General features: G+C 42.9%; 1 protein-coding gene and 1 pseudogene across 1 annotated transcript in view; one reads left to right on the forward strand and one right to left on the reverse strand.

The window, feature by feature from the left end:
- Positions 1-24,729, forward strand: part of FRMD7 (FERM domain containing 7) — a 34,385-nt gene that overhangs the window by 406 nt on the left and 9,250 nt on the right. The window contains exons 2-8 of the mRNA XM_027535471.1: positions 6,494-6,566; positions 8,072-8,176; positions 8,975-9,017; positions 11,839-11,917; positions 14,956-15,053; positions 22,681-22,795; positions 23,354-23,501. Of these exons, the coding sequence (XP_027391272.1) occupies positions 6,494-6,566; positions 8,072-8,176; positions 8,975-9,017; positions 11,839-11,917; positions 14,956-15,053; positions 22,681-22,795; positions 23,354-23,501 (661 nt within the window). The remainder of the gene's footprint in view (positions 1-6,493; positions 6,567-8,071; positions 8,177-8,974; positions 9,018-11,838; positions 11,918-14,955; positions 15,054-22,680; positions 22,796-23,353; positions 23,502-24,729) is intronic.
- LOC113887034 lies at positions 20,669-20,912 on the reverse strand (annotated as a pseudogene).

The following is a 24,729-nucleotide window of genomic DNA, read 5'->3' on the forward strand; positions in this document are numbered from 1 at the left end:
AATGCAGGATGGTGTTTGTCCAGTCCTGGTTTACACCTGTTGTGACAATATAATAATTACTAATGCCCCATCAACCCTCAAAAGTGTCCCAATTTGGATGATAAATTATATAGTCAACCTGTATACCATCAACATTTCTTGAGCTCTTCCTTTGGACCAGATATTGTATAAGGTATTTGACATGAATAGTTTCATCATTAATAGATAATTGTTATGATCCTTCTTTAACATGAAGATGCAATGCACAGGCCAGAAAATTCACCCTGTAAAATTCAGTGGTTTTTAATATATTCACTGTGTTGTACAACCATCACAACTATCTAATTCCAGAATATTATCATCCTTCCCAAAAGAAAACCCCAAACTAATTAGTAGTCACTCCCTCTTCCCCTCTCCCCAGTCCTTGGCAACCACCAATCTGTCTCTATGGATTTGCCTGTTCTAGACATTTCATAGAAATAGAATCATATAATATGTGGCCCTTTTGTGTTTGATTTCTGGCAGTACTGTTTCGCAACTGAGGAAGTGAAGGCTCAGAGAGATTAAATAGTCTGCCCAAGGTCACCCCTCTAACAGGAAGAGGGTCAGACCTAGATCCAGGTGTGTCTGGCTTCAGGGTCCACATTCTTGTGCTGCCCACCATGGCGTGCTGCCTCCTCCTATATGCAGGTTTTCAGGACATTTTTGGAACTTCTTTCTAGCCTTCTTTCCAAAATGACTCACAGATCTTCATAAGTTGAGAGTGGATTTATTGTTTGGAAAGAGTACAAAGTCTTAAAGAGCAAGTATGGTAACGAAAGTGGGTTATCAAGTTGGGTGATTGTTATGGACTGAAATATGTCCCACCCCCCACCAGATTCATATCAGTTCAGTTCAGTTCAGGGCTTCCCTGGTAGCTCAGATGGTAAAGTATCTGCCTGCAATGTGGGAGATCCAGGTTCGATCCTTGAATTGGGAAGATCTCCTGGAGAAGAAAATGTCAGCCCACTCCAGTATTCTTGCCTGGAGAATTCCATGGACTGACCATGGGATTGCAAAGAGCAGTAACACTTTCACTTTCAGTTCAGTTCAGTCGCTCAGTTGTGTCCGACTCTTTGCAATCCCATGGACTGCAGCATGCCAGGCTTCCCTGTCCATCACCAACTCCCAGCGCTTGCTCAAACACATGTCCATCAAGTTGGTGATGCCATCCAACCATCTCATCCTCTGTTGTCCCCTTCTCCTTCTGCCTTCCATTTTTCCCAGCATCCGGGTCTTTTCTAGTGAGTCAGTTCTTCACATCAGGTGGCCAAAATATTGAAGCTTTAGCTTCAGCATCAGTCCTTCCAATGAACATTCAGGACTGATTTCCTTTAAGATTGATTGGTTTGACTTCCTTGCAGTCCAAGGAGTCTTCTCAACTCAAGAGTCTTCTCCAACACCACAGTTCAAAAGTATCAGTTCTTTGGCGCTCAACTTTCTTTATGGTGCAACTCTCACATCCATACATGACTACTGGAAAAACCACAGCTTTGACTAGATGGATCTTTGTTGGCAGTGTCTCTGCTTTTTAGTATGCTGTCTAGGTTTGTCATAGCTTTTCTTCCAAGGAGCAAGCATCTTTTAATTGCATGGCTGCAGTCACCATCTGCAGTGATTTTGGAGCCCAAGAAAATAAAGTCTGGCACTGTTTCCATTGTTTCCCCATCTATTTACCATGAAGTGATGGGACCAGGTGCCATGATCTTTGTTTTTTGAATGTTGAGTTTTAAGCCAGCTTTTTCACTCTCCTCTTTCACTTTCATCAGGAGGCTGTTTAGTTCCTCTCCACTTTCTGCCATAAGGGTGGTGTCATCTGCATATCTGAGGTTATTGATATTTCTCCCAGCAATCTTGATTCATATGTTGAACGGCTAACCCTCATCCCAACGTGACTCAGGTGACTGTATTTTGAGATGGAGCTTTTAGGAAGTAATTAAGGTTAAATGAAGTCATAAGGGTGGGGCCCTAATATAAGATTGATGGCTTTATAGAAAGAGGAAGAGACAGGTCTCTCTCTGTCTCTGTCCCTGTCTCTGTCAAGTGAGGACACAGAGAGAAGGCAACCATCTGCAAATCAGAAAAAGAGGTCTCACCACAACCTGACCATGCTGGCATCCTAATCTCAGACCTTCAGCCTCTAGAACTGTGAGAAATAAATTCCCATTGTCTAAGCCCCCCAGACTGTGCTGTTATAGCCGCTGGAACTAGTATGGTCATATTTTGGGATTAAAAAATGAGGCATAACCATAAAGTCAGAAGAGTGAGTGATTATTCTCTGTGACTTCAAGAGCAATTTCCTGAGGGGAGCATGAGAAGTATTTTGAATGTGGGAATCAGCATTGGAAACAGGAGAAGCATCTCTTTGTATGGCATTGTGTATAATGTGTATTGTATTTCTCTGGAAATTGTAACAAGTATAAGGAAAAGTTAAAATGTCCTATTATGCTACTGTTAATAATATGCTGTATTTTGTTCCAGTTTGTCCTTCTCTGAAGCCTTAATTGTATAGCCTATGTTCTTTTGAAGTAAACAATCAATATGCGGGTACATTAGATAGAATCTGTTATCTAATGTGGTCAAAGGTGGTTGTTGGTCAGTTAACTGATAAAATACGTCAAAGCAGGAATCACAATAAGTATGTATATTTGCACTCAAACACCTTAAACTTTTTAGTTTGACATAAAACATATATTTATATGTGAAGTTTTTGATGCAGGGTCAAGGGTTTTTGAGTAAGGGCTTCTGATTGGTGTTTCCATTTTTCTTCTCTGACACCCACTCATAATGCATCATCTATGATTGCCAGTATTTGCTCATTTAACATAGAAAAATTTGAGTACAGAATCCTTCCAGATTTTTATCCCCCAATATTTTACTGCTGTCATACCCCAAACTAATTTGACAGCATATTTGGGGGGATTCCCCCCTTATTGATTTTTTTTTTTTTTGCAAAGTGATCAACTTAGTTTTCATAGAAACCCCTTTTGTTATTGTGATCCTAATTCTTGTGATATACATATAATTTAATGAAATTGTGTAATTATAATATAAGTAGAATTGTCAAAAATATATTCAAGAAAATAATTATTAGTAAGCCTGAGACTCAGTCAATGGATATAGAAGTGCAAAGTCATATCAGAGTAGCCTACTAGCCATGATCTTTCATCATGACATAAGCATTTGTCAATGTTTTAAAGGGGGAACAGAAAGCATCTTCTGTGCATTGTTGAGTTAAAGTTGATTAAGATAGTTTCTTCAATCCTAAAGCATGACAGTACCAAAGAATGTTCAAACTTACCCAACATTTGTGCTCATTTCACATGCTAGTAAAGTTATGGTCAAAATCCTTCAAGCTAGGCTTCAACAGTATGTGAACTGAGAACTTCCAAATGTACAAGCTGGGTTTAGAAAAGGCAGAGGAACCAGAGATCAAATTGCCAACATTTGTTGGATCATAGAGAAAGGAAGGGAATTCCAGAAAAACAACTGCTTCATTAAAAGCCTTTGACTGTGTGGATCACAACAAACTGTGGAAAATTCTTAGAGATGGAAATACCAGACCTCCTTATCTGTCTCCTGAGAAATCTGTATGCAGGTCAAGAAGCAACAGCTAGAACCTTACATGGAGCAAAGGACTGGTTCAAAATTGGGAAAGGAGTACGACAAGGCTGTATGTTGTCACCCTGCTTATTTAACATATATGCAGAGTACATCATGTGAAATGCCAGGCTGGGTGAATTAAAAGCTGGAATCAAGATTGCTGGGAAAAATATCAACAACCTCAGATATGCAGAGGTTGATAACACTAATAGCAGAAAGTGAAGAGAAACTAAAGAGCCTCTTGAAGAAGGTGAAACAGAGTGAAAAAGCTGGCTTAAAAGTCAGCATTCAAAAAACTAAGATCATGGCATCCAGTGCCATCACTTTATGGCAAATAAAAGGGGAAAAAGTGGGAGCAGTGACAGATTTTATTTTTATGGACTCCAAAATCACTGTGGACAGTGACTGCAGCCATGAAATTAAAAGACATGTTCTCCTTGCAAGGAAAGCTATGACCAACCTAGACAGCATATTAAAAAGAAAAGACATCACTTTGCTGACAAAAATCTATATAGTCAAAGCTATGGTTTCCCCAGTAGTCACGTATGGATGTGGGAGTTGGACCATAAAGAAGGCCGAGCACTGAAGAATTAAGGCACGCCAATTGTGGTGCTGGAGAAGACTATTGAGAGTCTCTTGGACAGCAAGGAGATCAAACCTAAAGGAAATCAACCCTGAATATTCATTGGAAAGACTGATGCTGAAGCTGAAATTCCAATACTTTGGCCACCTGATGCGAAGAGCCAACTCATTGAAAAAGAACTTGATGCTGGGAAAGATGGAGGGCAGGAAGAGAAAGGAACAACAGAAGTATTTAAGATGGTTGGATGGCATCATTGACTCAATGAACATGAGTCTGAGCAAACTCCAGGAGATAGTGAAGGCTTCCCTGTCCTTCAGGGGGTTGCAGATTTGGACACAACTTAAAGACTGAACAGCAACAAGAGAGTTTCTACTGTCCCTGATTACTTAAGAAAAATCTAAATATATGCAAACTAAAAAGGTAAAGTTCCCTTTAATCTAATCCCCTCTCCAGAAATAATGCTGTTAACAGTTTGGTATGTATTCTTCCAGACTCTTCTGTCTATCTATCTATGTACACTACTTACTGCTTGCTATGTGCCAGGCACTATACTAAGCCCTTGATGTGAATTATCTTGATTAATCCACACAACAATTCTATAAAATAATACTATTATTGTCTCCATTTTACAGATGAGTAAACCGAGGCTCAGGAAGGTTCAGTAATTAGCCCTAAGTCTCATAGTGACTAATTTGTTCTTCCTCTTGAGAGGACTGTTGTGCTAATGCACACGAATCAAGTTAAATGTTTGGATCTATTCATCTATTTATTCAGTAAGCATTTATTTAATGTCCACTCTTTGCCAGTCACTGTATAGAATGCCAGCTACTCAGACACACGCCTGAATAAGGGAGATCAATCTGTGAGCTAAATGATTTGCCCCAATTCAAAAACCTAGTCAATAGGTAGAGCAGGATTAGAGTCCAGGCTTGTTTAACCACCTGTTCTTTGCCCTATGTGCAAAGAAGCTTTGGTAGACTGTTTTTTTGGAGAGAGACAACACCGCTTGAATAAGTATCGTTTGCATGAGAAAATGAGTTTGGATCCCCAAGAAATCAGTGTCCAATGCTTAAGGCCAAGTTTGTAGACTGGAGATTATAAATACATGTTCTGAAAAGTTTTAAATTATATTATATGTGTGTGTGTGTATGATTTTTCTTAAGGCAAATACTGCTCTACTGTAATCCAAGGCAGAGTTCAAAATTGGAGTTTCTATTTCTTGAGTGGGAGGGCCGGTGATAAAGCATTTAGATCCTAAGGAGCTTAAACAAGAGCAAGCAATGGAAAAGAGAATCAGAAGTCCAGAAAAAATAGGAAAGTTGTAAACAGAGATATTATGAGAAAATAATAAAGATTGAAGAATTGGTTGAAAAAAAGTAAAGGCTGCATGTTAAGACAGAACCAAGACTTACCTATTGTGCAACACATTCCACTAGGCTGGCCAATTTCAATGTACACTATGGAGGGTTGAAGGGAAATGCCTCTCCCAGAGATGGGGGTGGAGAACTCGAGCCACGTGAGCCCCTGACCTCTGAGTGCACACATGCCAAAGCCTTTTAGAGCCAGTTGGCAAGATATACAGGGGTGGACGAGTCAGGGGCTTATTCTTGTAAACATGGTATGGAATCTTACAGAAGGGAGCAAAAAGGCAGCCTGGATTGGAAACCTTACAGGAACGGCTATATACTCTTTGTGACTGCAGAAACATTCAAGTATACAAACGCATGGAATGTGGCAGCATTGATGCGGAGGATTAAGCACCCCAATGGAAAAAGAAAGAAGAAAAAAAAATGAGAAGGAAAAAGGAAAGTCTTGAGTTTCTTAAATTGTTTGCAAAGAAACTGGAGTCTATGACGGAATTTGGTCCCCATGACTGAAATGTTTCTTTGGTGTTGGAAAAAGTCTTGCTGTCATCTCTCTCTCTCTTTAGAATTTTTTTTTAATTCATAATAAAAATCTTGTGGCAGCTCCTTGTCTGGAGGACTTTAAAAATAGGAGCGATTTCATCTGTCTGGAATGGTCTGTGTCAGCACTTGCCCTAGGCAAGGTTGCCACAGAGGCAAAAACACCCCCTCCCTGCCCCCTCCCAGACACCCCTCCCCCACTGCCCCCCAATGCCTTTCAAGCCCCCAAACCACCTCCCCTCTGTGGGCTGGCCCCCTTTTCCCGGACCACAGCTCCAATGAGACCTCCCACATAAAATCAAACCTCCTTGTCTTCAGCTCTCTCTCCAGGTGCTAAGGAGGCAGTAACTTTCACCCTTTGCGGCCTATTTGCATTTAAAACCAGGACCCTGCTTAACCCTCATGAATCTCAAGTTGGTGGAGATTTGGACCGTGTAACCGAGCAGAGAGAGGTCCAAGCAAGAGGGGAGTGTTTTGAGTCCTTGGGGGAAGGGAGTGGGGGAAGTTGCCTTCCTGGAAGCTATTAAATCCCAGATGTGAGTTCTGTTCAGTGTGAGACTGCCTTGAGGGAGAGTGTTGGTGGGTGGGGGAGGTTGTCTGGACTCTCTGACCTCTCAAGGTTGGCATTAATTCTATGGGTCGGTGATTTCCAACTATATTCCCTGAGCCCGGCTTCCTTCGCAGCACTAGAGGCACCTCGTGACTTGGCTTTAACTAGGGGTTTTCAACAGCGTGTCTTTGTGCCTATCAGCCAGGGCCCAATTTTCCCATCACTGTCCTCCCCGCCACTGCAACCCTCAGCTTCAGCGATGGTGGCTGAAGATCAGCCCCAGCCCCACTCCGCTCAGGTTTTCAGCTCTATACAGCTCCCGTTCTCAGAGAAGCCTGAGAAAGGGACTGTTTTGTGCTCACAGTGTGAGGGGACTTTATGAAGAAAGAAATAATACGTGTGGCCTTGCATGAAATGAATATGTTAGACGCAGATTTGGTGGAAAAAGCTGCAAAATCAAATCTCCTGGCAGAACTCAGAGGAGGAAGTTGGTCAGTTTCATGTTGGAATAACCCACATTCAAGAGCCCCTAGTATGTGCCAGGCTCTGAGTTAGATCCGGTGAGTAACAAGAAAATTAAAGCAAGGTCCCTGGTATGAAGGAATTCAGTCTAACAGGGAAGATAGACATCCCATGTGAGAAATGTCATGTTTGAGGTAAGCAAGAGTGTCTGGGAGCACGGAGTGTGCCCTTGGCTCCACCTGCTCCTGTAGGGATCAGAGAATGCTCTCCTGGGGAGATGGCATCTGAGCTGAGTAGGAGGAAGCCAAAGCCAAGAAAGATGGGAAGGGCGTTCTGTGTAGAAGGAATGACAGAAGCAGAGGCATGGAGGCATGAAGCTACTTGACCTGTGTGGGGAGCCAGGAGCAGGCTGCGATTAGTAGAAAGTGGCGGGCCGGGGAAGGGCAAGAGATGAAGCTGGAGGGGCAGGCGGGCCGCCAGAGAGGGAGGAGGGCCCAGCCTCCCTGCTAGGGAGTACAGACTTTATCCTGAAGGGAGTCACTGAAGGATTTTAAACAGGTCAGAATTGCATCTTGATTAAACTATCTGTCAATTGGGGGAAATCCTTAAAATTGCCTGTGGAATGAACTGATGAAAGAATTCCATTGAAAGCGTGGATTTGTAGATCCAGCCTAAGTAGTTAAGGGTGAGGCTGTCTTTTCCAAGAGGGTTTCTCATTCATCTGAGGCTTTTTAAAAGGTACCTCTAAAACAATCTACAGATAGATGCCTGTATATGTATGTAAGATTCAACCTCATTTGGGAGGGTACCAGAAAACTGTGCTTAAAGGAAACTGTTTGAATAAAGTCTAGGTGCTTCTCCCTTTCCCCACGCAACCTGCCCCACCCCCGCACTGCAGTAATAGTATTAGCCTAGAATGGAAAACTGCTATGATCTCTTTGCTTTGTTTAGCAAAAGTCATCCGGGAAGGCGCTGTTTAACTTGAGCTGCAGCCATCTAAATCTTGCTGAAAAGGAGTATTTTGGATTAGAATTCTGTAGCCATTCTGGAAATAATGTAAGTTGCTTTCATTATAGGGTTCTTTGTGTCTAGAATTGCTTCTAAATGCAGCTTGCAGCTAGGTATGTAGGGCTCAAACCCCTGATTGCAAAATGAAAAACCATTTAAACCCTTGCAAAATGACAGGATTTAATCACTATTTCCCCTCCTTGGCTATTAAAAGTCACTTCAGTTTGCCAAACACAAACTCTTCCACCCGCTGCTCCTCTTTTGTGTCTTCACTGTGTGAAGAGCTCTCTGTGCTTGGTTCTGATTTTCTAGAGGCTGGAACTCAGCCTCCAGAATGAAGACTGCTAACCTCACCAATGAGTGTTCAAGGCACTCTCCTTGGCCCTCTCTCATGTCCTACCACTCCCAATGTTCTCCCTGCTGTGTCCTGCCTTGGCAGATCTCTTATCTGGCCCCTTCCCAGAAAGGCTCATTATGACTACTAAGCTGGCATTTGGAGGCTGTAGGATTCAAATATGGAGCCAAACGCCTTCATTAGTCTTTGTGGCCACTAATAAGCCTGGCATATGACACCTCCGTCATCCCTCTGTGGCAGGGGAGCAGTAATTCAAATGTCAACAGCCAAGGGTTTATAGATCAACAATCTGCACTGTCATTGGGAAAATACAAGGGGGCAGACTGAGTGTGGGGCAGGCACGGCATCTCTTTAACGTTGCTGTTCCTTATTATCTTTAGAAGTCTGAAGAGTCTTGATTTTTGTTTGCTTCATGTTGACTTTAATATGTTAAAAAAAAAAAGTGTACTCAGTGCCATGTTCTACCAATTCTTTCATTAATGTTATTACAGGTCTGGTTGGAACTGCTGAAGCCCATTACAAAGCAGGTAAAAAGTAAGTATGGAAAATCACTTAAGGAATAGAATTCCTAGTTATAACTTGAAAATATTTCAACAATACCGCACTATTCCACACCTTAATATAAGCTGAGAAAAGGGCTTTGATGTATTATTTTAATCCTTCATCATCCAATAAATTTACCAATTTTGAAAAATCGTTTTAACTTTGCCTGAGATGAAGAAAATCAGGCTGCTAGGTTTTTGAGTAAATTTAGAGAACTCTGTGGATTGGCCCTAGGACTACATCTCTGACTGCTGCTGCTGCTAAGTCGCTTCAGTCGTGTCCGACTCTGTGCGATCCCATAGATGGCAGCCCAACAGGCTCCCCCGTCCCTGGGATTCTCCAGGCAAGAACACTGGAGTGGGTTGCCATTTCCTTCTCCAATGCATGAAAGTGAACAGTGAAAGTGAAGTCACTCAGTCGTATCGGACTCTTAGCGACCCCATGGACTGCAGCCTACCAGGCTCCTTTGTCCATGGGATTTTCCAGGCAAGAGTAGTGGAGTGGGGTGCCATTGCCTTCTCCACATCTCTGACTCTAGCCCTGAAAATCTTTGAGCATCCCTGATGTCAATCAGCCATGCCATTCGCAGTCTTCCAGAAGGTGTTTTAGTTTCATTCTATCACAGACATTGTCCATTCATTTCAGTTCACATTTGAGTGCCTGTATGTATGAAATAATCCACCTACCCCATATGTTACAATCTATGTGGTGGTTCTCAAATTTCAGTGTGTATTAGGATCACTGTGAGGTGGGGCAGGCAGGGTCTTATTAAAATGTAGATTCCTGGGCCTCACCCCCACGTTAGGGGCCAGCAATCTGCATTTTTAACAACCTCCATAAGTGTTTCTGCTTGCAGGTTGATTTCAGGCCACACTTTGAGGAAAGCTGTCTTTGTGTGTCTTCCCCCACCTGCTCTCTGCATGTTGCTGCTTCCCACTGTATGATGTGGGTCTTCCCAGGCGGCGCTAGTAGTAAAGAACACGCCTGCCAATGCAGGGGATGTAAGAGACGTGGGTTCAATCCCTGAGTCAGGAAGATCCCCTGGAGAAGTGGCAACCCACTCCAGTATTTGTGCTTTGAGAATTCCATGAAGAGAGGAGCATGGTGGGCTATACAGTCCATGGGGTCGCAAAGGATCAGACATGACTGAAGTGACTTAGCACTGGATGATGATACTCTGTCACATGATTGTAGCAGCTTCCCAACTGACTCCCTCACCTCACCCCTACAATCCATCTTGTGCACTACTCCCAAAGGAACTATTGCAAATAGAAACCTTACCGCATCACTCTCCTGCTTAAAGTGTTTCCATGACTCCCTATGGCCCTCGGAATAAAGTCCAAACCCCTTTGCATGACCCACAAAGCACTGAATTCTGACTGGCTTTTTAGCCTTTACCTCTGCCTCTGACCACTTCATACTCCTACCTCTCCTGACTTGAACAAAACTAGCCTCAGGTGTAGGCTTCTCAGATAAAATAGAAGATGCCCAACTAAATTAGAATTTCAGACCAATGAAGACTAATTTTCTTAGTGTAAGTATGTCCCATGCAATCATTTTTTATCTGAAATTCAAATTTAACTGAGAATCCTGTCTTTTTATCTGCTAAATCTGGTGGCCCTACTGAGGTGTCAGCTCCTCCAGGAAGCCTTCTTTGACTTCCTCCAAACTCTTTTCTCCCTCTTGGGCTTAAAGTGTTATAAAGCACCACTTTGTGGTGCTGTACTCGTCAGTCTAGAAGTCTGCCTCTTCTACCAGCCTTTGAATGCTTAATTGTATTTTTATTTCCAGGACCTGCTAGTACAATGCTTAGCATACAACAGACACTCAACAAATATTTACTGAATGAATGGTGTTAGTGCTGCATGTGTACACTGGCTTTTGATGCAAAAAGTTTCTTATTTTCAAATGCAAGTAGGAGTGAAGGCAAGTAGATACGGATTTTTAAAGTAATTAATTTTGCAGTAGGTCCTTGTTGCTTATCTGTTTTACATATAGCAGTATGTACTTGTCAATCCCAATTCCCCAAGATGTTTTCTTAATGTAGATTTTATGATACACGGAGGTCTCAGTCCCTACTACTAGTTCCCTTTAAGAATTTTGAGCCAGCTGAAATTCACCTGCCTCTACAGTGGGGTCCTTCTCTCAGCCAGGAATGCAGAATCACAAGTAGCAAGTGGTATATTTTTCTAAATGCAACACTTCTTAAGAGAGGACACTGCTGCTGCTGCTGCTAAGTCGCTTCAGTCGTGTCCGACTCTGTGCGACCCCATAGATGGAAGCCCACCAGGCTCCCCCGTCCCTGGGATTCTCCAGGCAAGAACACTGGAGTGGGTTGCCATTTCCTTCTCCAATGCATGAAAGTGAAAAGTGAAAGTGAAGTCTCTCAGTCGTGTCCGACTCCTTGCGACCCCTTGGACTGCAGCCCACCAGGCTCCTCCATCCATGGGATTTTCCAGGCAAGAGTACTGGAGTGGGGTGCCATTGCCTTCTCCAAGAGAGGACACAGTAGGCCCCAAACGGGGCACATCTTCACAAAAAGAAAGTCAGAGAGAGAGAGAAGGTAGGAAGAGGGGCACGAGGACTTTCCCAATTGCTGTCCACATAGAGGCACAGTCCAGAAATAGCAGCATTTCACAAATGTGAAAAATTGAAATTTCAATGAAAAGTCCATGGGAAGGAGTGATGAGGAGAGGAGGGGAAGGGAGAGAGGAGTGTGTGCGCGCGCGCGTGTGCGTGTGTGTGCGTGTGTGTGTGTTTCTGAAGACATGTAACTGTTGAAATAAGACTTATGGAGATATTGTGTTTTAAGATCCTAAGGAAGTTGTTTTCAAATTTATGGTGAAATTTTTCCCAGTGGACCCTGGACATCTGCGAGAAGAGCTTACAAGGTATAGTACTTGTATGATGCATGATGTTATTTAATCATTATCCTTTTATCAGGGAACAAGCTTCTAGCCTTCTTTGGAAGGCTTGGATCATAGTCTCTTTCTGGGAGATGGTGAGGAGTTGGTGAGCAGGAGGGCCTGGCTGGTCCCCGAAATGTTACTCTTTCAAAGGATAGGGACTTGAGGGACAAGGAGGGGTGGTGTTCTAAAAGTGGTAACCAGCCTGGGTGCCCACTTGGGGGATATGCCATTACCTGCTACAACAGTAAGAATGTTTGCCTCCACTGCGTCTGTGTTCCCATCATAGGGCAGCTTGACAGCACAAGTATGATGCCAGCTAAGTTCCCTGCATGTTGAAAATGGTTGTGTGTGTGTGTGTGTGTGTGTGTGTGTATCCCATAGGTAGGAAGTGATAATGACTCATAAAACCTTTCTAAAGTAGAAAAGTAAAAAATATAAAACTAAATTGTAATAAATTATTTATTTTGCACAATTATAAATGATTGACATTTAAGTATAATATTAATAATTGCTATTATTAATATTATACAAGTAAAATATTTGTATACTTGTAAAAATGTAAAAGGTATAAAGTATGAAATGTTGAAGTATTTTTATATTTGTAAAAATTCCCTTTAAAATGACAATGTAAACTTACTTCTTTGAAAACACCTTGTCAACATAGAAAAAAAAATGAAAGTGTCATTTGCTAGGTTGTGTCCAGCTTTTTGCGACCCCATGGAGCCCCCCAGGCTCCTCTGTCTGTGGAATTCTCCAGGAAAAAAATACTGGAATGGGTTGCCATGTCCTTCTCCAAAGGACCTTCCTGACCCAGGGATCAAACCTGGGTCTCCTGCATTGCGGGCAGATTCTTTACCATCTGAGCCACCAGGGAAACAGTCTCATAAACCTTTGCTTTCTAGACTTTAGACTCCAGACTTCTACACATAAAAGGAATATAAGGAAACGGGTCCTGGGAACTAGAGTGACTTGACCAAGGTCTTGGGATGTTAGAGAATATTTCACCTGACATATGCCCCAACATCATTCATGGCCAGTTTTTCTTTACCTCTCTTGTACAGGAAGCTTCTTTTCTGAGAGGTCTTTGTAGAAGTCAGTCTTTTCACATATCAGTCTCTCTCTCTAAATCCTCTCCAAATTTGTGAGTTTTAGGCCGCTTTCCCACATAACTTGGTATCTCTATTAGTTTGCCTTTGCTTACCCATTTCAGTCCAGTCTCAAATTGTAACCAATTCTGATGGAGATAAACTTTTTCTTGGGAAAAAAAAAAAGAATGAGAGAATCAATGTGATGATAAATGATTCATCAGCTGTTCAGAGGAAGGATTTGGTATTTGCAGCAGGCAGCTGCCTCCTTAACAGCAAGGAATGTGTCAAATGAGAAGTTTACTTTCTTTCTTGTTAGGAGTAAAATGAAATTCACCTCCCCTTTAGCAATTGAGGCTGATTATTCTCATTTACATTTATATTTGAAAGCAGGCAATGGCAAAGTTTAGACTTCCTTTATTTTTTCCCCATTGGTCCATTTGAGAATACTTAACTGTAGTTGACTTTACAAGGAAGCGTTGTTTGAGGCCAATACCTGAGTTTCTCAGAGTGGCATTCAAATATAACTTTTCTAATTGAATCATTTCTAATCCTTTAGGGGAGTATCACTTTTCACTTTCATAATGAACCCTTTTGTAAAGTGAATAATCATCTACTAATTTATCTGTTTTCTCCCACTCTGTATTTTCATTTATCACCTGCAGTTAATTTTGATTCACCACATTACCTTCAAGTCTTAACTGGTTTTAAAACATCTAGATAGAATGTTACTTAGAAATTTATCAATTACATCTTATATAGGGAAATGCACACAGTAGATACTCAATGAATGTTTTAATGTCTAAAATAAAATATTGGAAACAGTTTTGGACCAAGAAGGGACACAGTCAGCAGTAGAATCTTAATTATACACATCTTTTTGAAAGTTGATTGCCTTTGATAAGGGCTTAAAAGTATGGAACAAACGCTCTTTGCCTGTTCGGCAAAGCTCTGGATGCCAACATGCACTTTATGGGTCCCTGATTATCGGTGGAGGGCTTCCCAGGTGGCGCTAGTGGTAAAGAGTGCCAATGCATGAGATGCAAGGGACACAGGTTCAATCCCTGGGTCAGGAAGATCCCCTGGAGGAGGGCACGGTAACCCACTCCAGTATTCTTTCTGGGAAATCCCATGGACAGAGGAGCTTGGCGGGTTACAGTCCATGGGGTCGCAAAGAGTCAGACACGACTGAAGAGACTTAGCGCGAATGATTACAGCTGGGGAAAAGGGCAGTCTGGCTTCATTCCATTCGGGACACAGTAATTCCATACCTGCTGTGTGCAAAGGGCTGGGCTGGGCCCTGGTGATACAGAGACGGGGGTCCACGTGAAGGGGCAGAAGCATGTCCTCAGGTTCTTGATTTCTGAAACACCGTCTTTTGGGTAGGAGCCAGCCTAAACTGGATGGCAGACCTGAGATCTGGCCACAATTTCACTCTGTCGGGGTGAAAGGACTTTGCCAAGATCACCTAACCTCTGTCTTTCCATAATTGGAACATGGGGTGACGGTGCCAACTTTCTAAGTTGTTACCATAGTGAGGACTTGAGAGCATTTTGTGAACAGAGCAGCCCTGGCCTCCTGCACAGTCTTATTCTTGCTGAATCTCTCTTTCTCTCTGGCGGGGTACGTGGCCTTGCTACGTGGCAGAAACCACCAGAGGATGGCTGGCCAACTCCCTTGAGTTGGCGGGAGGATTTGGCCAGGGTGATTCCTAACGGCTGTGAGGCCTGCCAAAGCGCTGGCTCAGCCGAGTCGTGGTCTAGCTGTTGGTTAGGGGCTGAAGCGAAGCCTATGCATTACTCACCACCCCCAATAGGCATCTCCCTGACTGGGGGCACCGTGTCTTTCTTGAAACATCTTGGGTCTGGGCGAAGGGAAATGCTTCTGTCTTGTTCCTGTTTCTTTCTCAAGAGATTTCCCCCCACTTCTTTGCAGGTACCTTTTTACTCTTCAAATAAAGAAGGATTTGGCTCTGGGAAGGCTGCCATGCAGTGACAACTGTACAGCGTTGATGGTATCCCACATCTTACAATGTAAGTAGCAAATGTCGGCTTTGGGGCCCATCAATTAGCTAGAGAACCCAGCAAAGGAGCTGAGCACCCTCAACGTCCCCACCATTGTGCTGGGACCTTTCTGTGGAGGAGAGAAAGCAGGGATGAGATAGATGGGAATGACATGGTCCAGTAGAAAGGGGCTGGTCACTGTAGTCACTGAGATTTGGATACAAATCCTATCTCTGCATTCTAACTGTTGTAGCCTGGGGTGAAGTCCCCTGTTTGTCTCTGTCTGTGCCTGTTTTTCCCTAGTCTTTAAAATAGTGACAAGAATGCCTTCTCACAGAGTGCTTATGTAGATTAAAAGTAAATGCTGATTTCCTTCTATCTCCTTTTAACCTTGCCCTCCCACTGCCCCCAGCTTGCTCACCAGGAGCTGGTCTGGACTAATCCAGGCACGGACTTGGCTAGGCAGGCCCCCTACTCCTTCTGCTTCCCCCAGAAGCCATTTGTGGTACGTGCTTTCTGCGGCACATTGTCACATTTAATGTGATTTCCGTGTTGCTGTTTATCATGATTCCAGAGAACAAAGCACAGAGTCCAGCAGGTGGAGAGAGGCTAAAAGGGAAAAAGGCCCCAGGCGTCTATTAGAGTTCCCCATATTCTAGCAGCCAAGCCGGTGGACGAGGCTGAGTAAGGAAGGGAAAAGGAGACCCAGGGAACAGTGGGGCCTTGCCTGGGAGGGGGTGAAGCTGGGCAGGTCAGCCTTCTCCTCATCCCCAAGGGTAGGGTTGAGGCAGCTGGAAATAATCATTATGATTATTTTAATTCCATGTGTATAATCTATAATATTTGTTCAAAGGAGAATAGGCTGTTCCTATTCCTGCAGGATCATAACTTCATTTTTCTGGTTTCATTTTTTGACCTCTATCCATTGCCTCACTGACAGTCCAGAAATGGTCGATTTTTTATTTCAGTGGGAACTCCAGGATGAAGGGCTTGGATAGAGACAGTATCTGAGTCATTGTTTACCAAGTGACTTGTAACTGAGGCAGAGTGACAGCCCAGGATCTCAGGAAGGCAGTGAGCAGTGAGAGCGATAGTTACCAGAGAAGGCTTATGGATGAGGTGGCTTTCGTGCTGCGCTTTAAAGGGATGCACAGGAATTGGATATGTAATGATAAGCAGAGAAAAAAGCAAGAAAAAAAGGGAGGGGCAGTGATGGTACAAGAAGGAAGTATACACAGAGGATACAGCTTAAGTACAGCTTGAGCATAGGGTCTGTTTAAGGGAGGTGGCCAAAAACTAAGCATCATTTTGAAGGGCCTTGAATGCCAAGGACACTAACTACACGTCCAGTATTGTGCTTGCGGTGGGGTCGGGAAATGGGGTAAGGCAAATGGAGATAACCGTATTGGAAGACTTATCCTTCTCCACTTTATCCGCCTGCTAAATCAGCAGTCATTCTGATTGGGGCTCCCCAGACAGCCTTTGATGGGGGAGCCCAATTTCATTCTTAATGGTTCAGCATTATGGATTTGAGCATTCCCTAGTGGCCATTTGAGGCATAGCACAGAACACTTCAGGTTTTCTAGAGGGTATTTTGTTTGCCAATAGAAGCTCTTTCCACAGAAAAAAGCTGAAGTTTCAAGGAGTCAGCTCTTCACAATCCATGCAGGTCAGATTATTTCACTGGATGCTAAGACAGTGTGCAGAACCCAACCAGGCTGCTCATTCATTTGCTCATTTATTTATTCATTTAATATTTATGTTGCAGGCATTCAAGGGCCTCCACATTCTGACCTTGTCATCTGCTTAAATCTCTCTTACACACCCCTCTGGCTCTAGCCAGATTTCCTCCCAAACACAATTTGTACATTCCAAACATTTATGAATACCCTTAGTAACTCTTCTTTGTCATTCATTCAGCAAAAATGTATTGAGTACCTACCACATGCCAGGTACTACTATAGGCACTGGGAACATAGCAGTGAAATAAACGACAAAAATCCTTGCTCTCATGTAGCTCACATTTGGCAGTGGAAGACAATCAGACCAAAATAAGGAAATATATAATGTATTAATATGATTGTAGGTGATGAGTGCACCAGAGGCCTTTAAATATGGAAGGGAGAGAAGGAAATTCAAGGGGCAGGTATTGAATTTTTTAAAAAGGTGGTCAGGGTAGGCTTCACTGTGAAGGTAACAGCTGAACAAAGACTTGGAGGAAGTAAAAGACCAAGCCATGCAGAAATTGGGTGGAAGAGAGTTTCAGTCAGAGAGTATCCAGTACAAAGGGCCTGAGATGGGAACATGCTGGGAATATACAAGAAATATTAAGTAGGCTTTATGGCTGGCTGGAACTGAGGCAAAAAGGGAGACTAATCATGGAGAGTCTTAAAAGTGTATTAAAATCGACTTCCCTGGCAGTCCAGTGGCTCCCAATGCAGGGGGCCCGGGTTCGATCCCTGGTCAGGAAACTAGATCCCACATGCTGCAACTAAAGATCCTGCGTGCTGCAACTGAGACTCAGTGCAGGCAAATAAATATATAAAAATAAAATATTTTAAAAAGCATATTCAAGACATAGGATATTACTCTAAATGTGATGGGAAGCCATTATAGCATTTGAAGCAGAGGAGTGAAATGATCTGAATTAGGTTTGAACTACATCATGCTGGCTGCAGTGGTGAAAACAGAAACTTGTAGCAAGTCATAAATAAGCCATAGTGATCTAATGTAAAGTATAATGAATGTAGACTGTAATATTGTATTATAATTATGTAATGTGATGAATATTGCTACAACAGCAATCATTGCCACCTATAAGTGTATCAAAGTAACCCAATGTTATAGTCAAATTTATTCAATTGAAAAAAGAGAGAAAACAGACCTTATGGGGGATGGTGGAAGTGGGGAGACCAGATAACAGGTGATGGCAGGAGAGAGAGAGGGTGGTAGTTTGGACCAGTGGGCTCACAGTGAAGGTGCAGATGCTCTGCGCTGCCTTCTGTCATTAATGATATTTACCTATTTGTATGTCATAGGTCTCTTCCTAGATTGTCAAGAGAAAAACAAGCATGGTCTTATGTGTTCCTATGTTTTCCTTAGAGTCAGCATAGGGCTTGTGCTTAATATACAGAAAGATTGGTGTGTGATGTGTGTGTGTGTCTAATTTATTTTTTTAAAACAGCTCAGTTGTGGTATAATTTGCATACGATAAAATTCACTCATTTGTAAGCCTGTAACTCAACGGTTTTTTGTAAATTTACAGAGTTGTGCAACCTTTACCACAACCCAGTTTTCAAACATTTCCATCATGCCAAAAGAGATCTCTCATGACCATTTGCCCATGCTCAGCCCAGCAACCACTAATTTATTTTCTGTTTCTGTGGATTTGCCTTTTCTGGACATTTCATGGAATCACAATGACAAAATATGTGGTCTTTAGCATTGGGCTTTTCTTAACAAGCGTAATGTTTTTGAAATTCATGCATGTTCTAACATGAATCACAGCCGTCTGTTCCTTTCTACTGCTGAGTAGTATTCCATTTTATGGGTATACCACATTTTGTTTATTTACCTGGTGAGGGATGTCTGGACTGTTTCCAGTTTAGCTATTATGAATAATATTATGAATATTCATGTACAAGTCTTTGTGTGGACACGTGTGTTCATTTCTCTTGGGCAGACTCCTAAGAATGTAATTGTCTCGTCTTAAGGTAAATTTTTTTGGGCTTCCCTGGTGGCTCAGAGGTTAAAGCGTCTGCCTGCAATGCAGGAGACCTGGGTACGATCCCTGGGTTGGGAAGATCCCCTGGAGCAGGAAATGGCAACCGACTCCAGTATTCTTGCCTGGAGAATCCCATGGATGGAGGAGCCTGGTGGGCTACAGTCCACGGGGTCGCAGAGTCGGACACGACTGAGTGACTTCACTCACTCAAGGTAAATTTAGGGCTTCCCAGGTGGCGCTGCTGCTGCTAAGTCGCTTCAGTCGTGTCTGACTCTGTGCGACCCCACAGACGGCAGCCCACCAGGCTCCCCTGTCCCTGGGATTCTCCAGGCAAGAACACTGGAGCGGGTTGCCATTTCCTTCTCCAATGCATGAAAGTGAAAAGTGAAAGTGAAGTCGCTCAGTCGTGTCCGACTCCTCGCGACCCCATGGACTGCAGCCGACCAGGCTCCTCCGTCCATGGGATTTTCCAGGCAAGAGTACTGGAGTGGGGTGCCACTGCCTTCTCCGCCAGGTGGCGCTAGTGGTAAAGAATCCACCTGCCAATGCAGGAGACATAAGAGACGTGGGTTTGATCCCTGGATAGGGAATATCCTCTGGAGGAAGGCATGGCAACCCACTCCAGTACTCTTCCCTGAGAATCCCATGCATGGTCAGAGGAGCCTGGTGTGCTACAGTCCATGGAGTCGCAAAGAGGCAGACATGACTTAATACCTGAGCATGCGTGCACAATGACTGTTGATATTGAGTACCTTCTCATCTGTTTTGTTAGGCATGCCTATGTTTTCTCTGGGCTTCCCTGGTGGCTCAGACGGTAAAGCGTCTGCCTGCAATGCGGGAGACCTGGGTTCGATTCCTGGATCAGGAAGATCCCCTGGAGAAGGAAATGGCAATCCACTCCAGCACTCTTGCCTGGAAAATCCCATGGACGGAGGAGCCTGATAGGCTACAGTCCATTACCTATTCAAATCTTTTGCCAATTTTAAAATATGTTGTCTTATTGGACTTTAAGAGATTTTTATATATTCTTTTTTTTTTAATTTTATTTTATTTTTAAACTTTACAATATTGTATTAGTTTTGCCAAATATCAAAATGAATCCGCCACAGGTATACCCGCGTTCCCCATTCTGAACCCTCCTCCCTCCTCCCTCCCCTCCCCTCCCTCTGGGTCGTCCCAGTGCACCAGCCCCAAGCATCCAGTACCGTGCATCGAACCTGGACTGGCGACTCATTTCATACATGATATTATACATGTTTCAATGCTATTCTCCCAAATCTTCCCACCCTCTCCCTCTCCCACAGAGTCCATAAGACTGATCTATACATCGGTGTCTCTTTTGCAGTCTTGTACACAGGGTTATTGTTACCATCTTTCTAAATTCCATATATATGTGTTAGTATACTGTATTGGTGTTTTTCTTTCTGGCTTACTTCACTCTGTATAATAGGTTCCAGTTTCATCCATCTCATTAGAACTGATTCTAATGTATTCTTTTTAATGGCTGAGTAATACTCCATTGTGTATATGTACCACAGCTTTCTTATCCATTCATCTGCTGATGGACATCTAGGTTGCTTCCATGTCCTGGCTATTATAAACAGTGCTGCGATGAACATTGGGGTATACGTGTCTCTTTCCCTTCTGGTTTCCTCGGTGTGTATGCCCAGCAGTGGGATTGCTGGATCATAAGGCAGTTCTATTTCCAGTTTTTTAAGGAATCTCCACACTGTTCTCCATAGTGGCTGTACTAGTTTGCATTCCCACCAACAGTGTAAGAGGGTTCCCTTTTCTCCATACCCTCTCCAGCATTTATTGCTTGTAGACTTTTGGATCACAGCCATTCTGACTGGCGTGAAATGGTACCTCATAGTGGTTTTGATTTGCATTTCTCTGATAATGAGTGATGTTGAGCATCTTTTCATGTGTTTGTTAGCCATCTGTATGTCTTCTTAAAAAATGTGAACCTTTTGTGATTCAGCCATAGCCTTTACTCCCAGGTGACTTCTTCATTGGGTTTCAATGTCTTTTTATATAACAGACTCCTGTTCTGGAAGGCAAGTTAGATTTTCACCATTATTTTTATCTAGATAACATCCAAAGACAAATTCCATAGGGACAAGTATATGTACCCAGTGGTCGTGCACAACCTGAAGTAAATTCATTATCAATGCTGCAGCCTTGGAGCCAACAAAAACCCCATGACCAATGTGGGCAAAACAGAAATAGGTAGAAGAGCCATTGATTTGGTATTTTTTAAAAAGCTTGTTATATAGAGATTTTCATTCTAATGTGGTTTTTTAAATATACAAGCATGCCTCATCTGTCTAAAAATGAGCATGCCATCTGTCTAAAACACAATAGAAAACCAAGACAAAAGAAAAATAACTTTGTAGTACTCAAAATTGATGCCCCATGTCCATGAATTTTACTCAATAGCAGAGCACCACATTATTCCATGGAGAGTCTATTTACTCTTATATTTCATAAAATCCTAATAGGTTTGTATATCTGGATTAGCTTTTTTTTTTTTTCATTTAAAATGTGAATTTTAATTGTAAAAACTGTTTTGGGTTCCCATTTTATGGTAGATTAGAAGTCATTATTTGGAACCAAGTAGAGACTTCTTCAGGGGAAGTCAATGACAAGGAAGTGATTCTTATGACACTGACAGAGAGTGAAAAGGCCTAAAAATTATAAAGAACATGTAAGAATTCAAAAACCAAAACAGGAGACTTCTCTGGAGGTCCTGTGGTTAAGACTCTGGGCTTCCAATGCAGGGGGCATGGGTTCAATCCCTGATCAGGGAACTAAGATCCCACATGCTGCATGGTGCAGCCAGTAAATAAATAAATAACAATGTCAAGCCATTTACTGTAGGGGCAGTAAATATCTACCTCAATTGCATTTGTAGGCACAGTGTTATAATAGACATTTATAGCAATAAATTGGATACATTTAGAACAGAATGTTATGACCAGGAATAAACTTCCAGTGATTTGGAAAAGCAAGAATGATTTCCAGAATGATTCACCTACTGGGGATTCCATATAGCGGGGTTTTACTAGGTTTCCAATGTACAGAGTGATGAACGGCTGTGGCTGGCTTACATTGTAGTTGGCATTTATAGTCTCCTTTCTGAATAATGTCTGATCAGTGCAGAGTGAGGTTAGGGGGCTGTCTTAGTTTGCTAGGGTTACCATAACGAACAACAACAGACTAGGCGACTTAAATGACAGACATTTATTTTCTCACCGCTCTGGAGGCTAGACATCAAAGACTGAAGAGTCAGCACTTTCAGTTTCTTTCGAGGCCTCCCACCTTGGCTTGCAGATGGCTGCCTTCCTGACGCATCCTCACGCAGTCTTTCCTCTTGTACCTGCATTCTTGGTGTCTGGCTGTGTGTCCAAATTTCCTCTTCTCAGAAGAACACCAGTCAAATTGGATTAGGGCCCACTCTACTGCCCCATTTTAGCATAATAATTCCTTTATATGCCCTGTCTTTAAACACAGTCATATTCTGAGGTACTGGGGGTTTAGGACTTCAACATACAACTTTGAGAGGGAGGACACAATTCAACTCACAACAGGGACTGATCAGGAACAGAAGAGATCATAAACAGAATGTGGGAGAAGAAAATAACATTTATCTATGATCCTGGAGCCTCTAAGACCTACACCGTGTCTGTGACTTCCTCTGTTGAGACTTTATAAAAGCCCACTGCTTCTGATTTGAAGAAGAACCAGTTAGTTCTTCCCCCACTACTCATAACCTAAAACAAAACAAATACACATCAAGTGTGTGGTGGGAGGTTTAGGGCTGCACTGGCCTCCAAGAAAGGGCTGTTTGGGGGCACTCAGAGGGTCTGTTGGGTGCTCCGTTGCTTAACTCATCAACGGTAATGTGAAATATGTCACTTTTCTGTCATGCAGCAGAACTGGGAGACTTTCATGAAGAAACAGATAGGAAACACTTGGCACAAACCCGGTATTTACCGAACCAAGATGATTTAGAGAGCAAGATCGTGCACTTTCATCAGAAGCACATGTAAGTTCTTTCACTGGCACCTGTTTCCACCTATTCCACTGGCAGGAAAGACTGAAGCCAGGGACAGACACTTAAAAGCAAGCTTTTAAGTCAGAGAAGCTTCAGTTTAGTTCAGTTCAGCCGCTCAGTCGTGCCCAACTCTGCCACCCCAAGGACTGCAGCACGCCAAACTTCCCTGTCCATCACCAACTTCCAGAGCTTGCTCAAACTCATGTCCATTGAGTCGGTAATGCCATCCAACCATCTCATCCTCTGTTTCCCCTTCTCTTCCTGCCTTCAATCTTTCCCAGCATCGGGGTCTTTTCCAATGAGTCAGTTCTTTGCATCAGGTGGCCAGCGTATTGGAGCTTCAGCTTCAGCATCAGTCCTTCCATTGAATATCCAGGACTGATTTCCTTTGGGATGGACTGGTTGGATCTCCTTGCAGTCCAAGGGACTCTCAAGAGTCTTCTGTAACACCACAGGCTCAAGAAAACATTGAGTTCCTCTTGGAACTCTCGGGGTGGAGGTGTCATTCTTGCTGCATTTATTAGGCTCATAAATTCTTTCTCCTTGCAGTGGCAGGAGCCCAGCTGAATCTGACATTCTGCTACTGGACATAGCGAGGAAGCTGGACATGTATGGCATCAGGCCACACCCCGCCAGTGATGGTGAAGGGATGCAGATCCACCTGGCTGTTGCTCACATGGGTGTACTGGTGTTACGGGTAACAGCTCCTTTCCTTTAAAGTCCTCAGCTTTTGGGGTTATCTTGGCTCAAACTTGAGTGTCCATTCTCAAGGTGACCCCTCCCCTCAGTTTTACTACCAGCCAGAAAGGGAGGCAGTGCTTGGAAGAGTTTGAGGTAAGTTCCCTCCCCTTGATGCGCTCTGTTTCCTTTTGCAACCTAGAACTGACTGTTTTCTCAGAAGCTCACATGTTAGATCAAGCCAGCATGGTGGAGAGATGAAGTCAAGAGGCTCTTCAGAACTTTTAGACCCTAAAGAATACAGATTTTGGCATCCTAAAAGCCCAGGCTGTGACATAAAGTGCATTCAGCCTGTCCAAATCTGCCAGAAAAAAACCAAAGAGTTTCTCATTCAGTTACTAGTTAAGTTGGAGGTGCCCAGTGCCCACAAATAGGGCATTAGCACCCAACCCTGCAAGAAATCTTTACTGTTAAGAGACTCATCCTTTCCCCAAGGTTCTGTTTTCCAGGTTAGAAACCAACTCAGGGCTCTCTGGTCCTCCATCATCATTAATCCTCACGCCTAGGAATGTGGCCAGAGGCTATTTTCAACAGTTTTTCAGTCTGTTTAGACTTCTATATCTGTGAATATTCAGTGAATTCAGATCCAAGTTAAAGTTTAAGAACCTTCAGAATGATAGGCAGATACCTGGACACGTTTGGGAGTGAACCCCTTGTGAGAAAGCAAGGGATGGCTTTGGACCCACTGACCTCCAGGACCGAATTATAGCACTGAAATAAGTCACAAAGCAGGTCAGGTACAGACTTGGCTACAAAAATCTTCACTTTTTAATTTATTTGGCTGTAAACTTTACAGCATGAGACTCACATTGATGGCCAGAAGACCCAATGGATCACAGGCATACCTGTTCACCCAGGAGGGAATTTTTACCCAGGCCACTCTAACTCTGATTCATTTTTTTTTTTTAAGATAAGCAACAAGGATATATTATACAGCTATGAGAAATATAACCACTATCCTGTAATAACTATTTAAGCTTTTTATTTAATATTGAAGTATAGTTGATCAACAATGTTGTGTTAGTTTCAGGTATACAGCAAAGGGATTCAGTTTTACATATACATGGATCATTCTTGCTGATCCTGATTCTTGCTATTTCCTGTTGCATGAGAGAAGTTGGTGAGGGTAGGGGGGCAAGATCATCATGTTAGCTGTGATCTCTTTCAGTGTGACTACTTCTGCGGAC

This window comes from Bos indicus x Bos taurus, chromosome X (assembly GCF_003369695.1).
Source record: "Bos indicus x Bos taurus breed Angus x Brahman F1 hybrid chromosome X, Bos_hybrid_MaternalHap_v2.0, whole genome shotgun sequence".
NCBI classification, from domain to species: domain Eukaryota; kingdom Metazoa; phylum Chordata; class Mammalia; order Artiodactyla; family Bovidae; genus Bos; species Bos indicus x Bos taurus.